Raw genomic sequence first — 2,922 nt, 5'->3', positions numbered from 1 at the left:
AAACTCAAGTTATATATTAAGATTTATTTTTTACATAATTTTTTAATTTAATTTAAATTATATATAATCTACACTAATGGAGACTGAAAATAGTAGCTTCAGGTAGGTAGAGTCTTGAATTGAAGTAAAATCAGTCTAAAACAACCCTACTAGGAGCATGCGGTTGATTAAGTATATTTATATATTATATTGGTCCTCAATTAAGTATATATAAATGATTGGATGATTAGCTAAATTGATTGTATGTCATCGGCCCTGTTTCAAGTTTTTAAATTTTTTTTATAATATTTTAAAATTGGTATATAAAGAAAAAAAAACAATATTTCAAAAAGAATAAAAAGAAAAAGAACTTTTAAAAAATATAGTAGCATAGGTATCTATAAACACAGGTTAAACTAACCCTATATGTGCAGTGTCATAGTCATCCTTTTGTAGCCCTTATTTATTACCCCCAATTGTATCTTTTGCTTTTTATATTGTTTCCATTGTCCCTTTTCTTTCTCAGTGAGAAAATGCTCTTTGCCTCACTTTATTCTCCCATCTTTACTTAACTCAGCTTCTCCCACCCACCCCTCTGCAAATTAGGGTTTCCTCTTTATAAACATTCAATATTAAACCCTAATAAAGGGAATTTAATCCCCTCTTTTCTTTCATCTTACATCTTATAGTCTTTTTCATTGACACAAAGTCACAAATTTTCAAACAGCCTACTCAAAGAGAAAATAGAGGTAAACCTTTCCATATATATAACATATATACTGTCCTTTTTACTATAAGGCTGATCATATGCTTTTCCCACAAAGAATTTGGAGACAAATTTATATATATCTACTATATTGGAATGTTGGGATTTTTTTTTTTTGTGGTCCTTAAGGATCGAAGGGTTGTTTCAATTTATGTTGTAATCCTAGAGTCTCTGTGAGTGCATGTTAATGTAATGATACATGTTTTCTTTTTTCTTGCTGACTTTTTTTTTCTTTTATACAATTTTAAGATGAAATAGATTTCTGACAGTAGTATATTTAATAAATTCAAGGAAAGCTGCTTGGCAGGTCAGAAAAAAAGCTAAACTTGTTGGAAAATAAGATGGCAGCAAAGAGTATTGTTTTTTTTTAAGCAATTTCATGTCAAAATCTATTTGATCCTTAACCTATTTTTCCCCCAAAGGATATTTTGATCTATTTCGTAAAGAACAAATAAAAAAACACACATATATATATATGTAAGTATATATATAAATAAAATCTGCTTGGCAGGTCAGAAAAAGCTAAAACTTGTTTGGAAAATAAGATGGGTTTGACAATATGGATTTGAAATTTTGTATTTGAATTTAATTTTTATATAAATGATAAGAGTGAAATACATAGATAAATTCATTGAAATTCAATATATAAAATATATACTTGAAAAGTAAAAAAATAAATAAATTATAATCTGTTTCTAACTACTCAATTTATACTATTTAAATTAAATTTCATTAGCTCAATGATAATGTATAAAATCAATACATCAAATATTAAACCTATATAAACACGACTTCAAAGGGAGAAATTATAATGCTTGATTTGGATTACGCAGTTCTTTGTTGCAGTGAAGATGTCTTCATCAAGCTATTCGAGTTCCCCATGTGCAGCCTGCAAGTTTTTGAGGAGAAAATGTATGCCAGATTGCATTTTTGCACCATATTTCCCACCAGAGGAGCCCCAAAAATTCGCCAATGTTCACAAGATATTTGGTGCAAGCAATGTTAGCAAACTGCTCAATGAAGTCCCAACTTTTCAAAGGGAAGATGCAGTGAACTCACTTGCTTATGAAGCTGAGGCAAGACTTAAAGATCCCGTTTATGGCTGCGTTGGAGCCATTTCAGTGCTGCAAAGGCAGGTTATTACCCTACAAAGGGAATTGGATGCTACCAATGCTAATTTATTCCGATATGCCTACAACGAAATGCCACCATTGCGACCTCCGCCGCCACCGCCACCGTCGGCAGCTGGCCAGAGTTCTGGTTTTTATTATCCCTATCAGTGGAATGATCCTTCTGATGAAGACAATGAGAGATCAAGTGGTGGAAACATGTAAGATGGCGTGCTTTGTAATGTAATGTATACTGTATCATATATGATTTTGTATGTGCCAAGATTATTAGGTGGCTTTAGGGTTTTCTTTGTTATATATGGGATTTTGATGAGGGACCATGTGACATATCTTGGTATTTTTTGTGATATGCCCTTACCCTGAAGAATGTTATTCTTAGTATCTTATTACTTTGTGTGAAAATCATCTTCCTATATGTATATAACATTTGATGCTGCTCTTTTTTCTGCCATATTTATCCAAAGATTCTATGTAAGTTGTATAAATAGTAAATTTTATGTAGTAATTTCTTCATGAAGCTCCTAAGAGTATGCCTTGACAAGGTTTCCAAGCTAGCAAAAAATGTTCCATTTTGGTTTCCTTGGTCATTGAACTTAACCACCTTGATATCTTTATAAATCATATAATTTTATTATCCATTTCAGTTTTGTTTTCGTCTTCTCCAGTTTGGTGACTGTTCGGTTCTTTTATCGATTCTATTCGTCATTTTGAATCATTCAGGTTGATTTTCATATCGTTATAGGTGTTTGAAATCACTCCAAATATGTTGTAGTTGAGTTGTGACAGAACTAGTTGTCAATATGTCATAATATTCTATTGATACGAAGGTTGAAATATGCACTATGATGGCGGCTATTATTTTTTTCTTTTTTTTCCCATATTATATGATCAAATTTCCAAAAAATCAATTTATCAATTATAAGCAGTTACCAAAGCATATTTCAATGATGGGTATCGTTTTTTTTCTTTTCTTTTCCCTATATTATATGATCAAATTTTCAAAAACTCAATTTATCAATTATAAGCAATTACCAAAGCATATTTCAT

General features: G+C 30.7%; 1 protein-coding gene across 2 annotated transcripts; it reads left to right on the top strand.

Moving 5' to 3' along the window:
• Positions 1 to 473: 473 nt before the first annotated feature.
• Positions 474 to 2,387, top strand: LOC107892999 (LOB domain-containing protein 25). Of its 2 annotated transcripts, none has more exons than XM_016817995.2 (2): positions 474 to 728; positions 1,592 to 2,353. In XM_016817995.2, exon 2 carries the CDS (start codon positions 1,597 to 1,599, stop codon positions 2,077 to 2,079), a length of 483 nt encoding a protein of 160 aa, XP_016673484.1. In that variant the 5' UTR covers positions 474 to 728; positions 1,592 to 1,596; the 3' UTR covers positions 2,080 to 2,353. The 2 variants fall into 2 exon arrangements, with proteins under 2 accessions (XP_016673484.1, XP_016673485.1); XM_016817996.2 differs by having other exon boundaries at positions 493 to 728; positions 1,579 to 2,387.
• Positions 2,388 to 2,922: the final 535 nt, after the last annotated feature.

This window comes from Gossypium hirsutum, chromosome A09, assembly GCF_007990345.1.
Source record: "Gossypium hirsutum isolate 1008001.06 chromosome A09, Gossypium_hirsutum_v2.1, whole genome shotgun sequence".
Classification (NCBI taxonomy): domain Eukaryota; kingdom Viridiplantae; phylum Streptophyta; class Magnoliopsida; order Malvales; family Malvaceae; genus Gossypium; species Gossypium hirsutum.
Note: the sequence above shows the minus strand (reverse complement) of the source record. Positions and strands in the feature narration are given on the sequence as shown.

Bases quoted from the DNA above. Each gene is read 5' to 3' on its own strand.
- LOC107892999 (XM_016817996.2), top strand. From the start codon at position 1,597: ATGTCTTCATCAAGCTATTCGAGTTCCCCATGTGCAGCCTGCAAGTTT.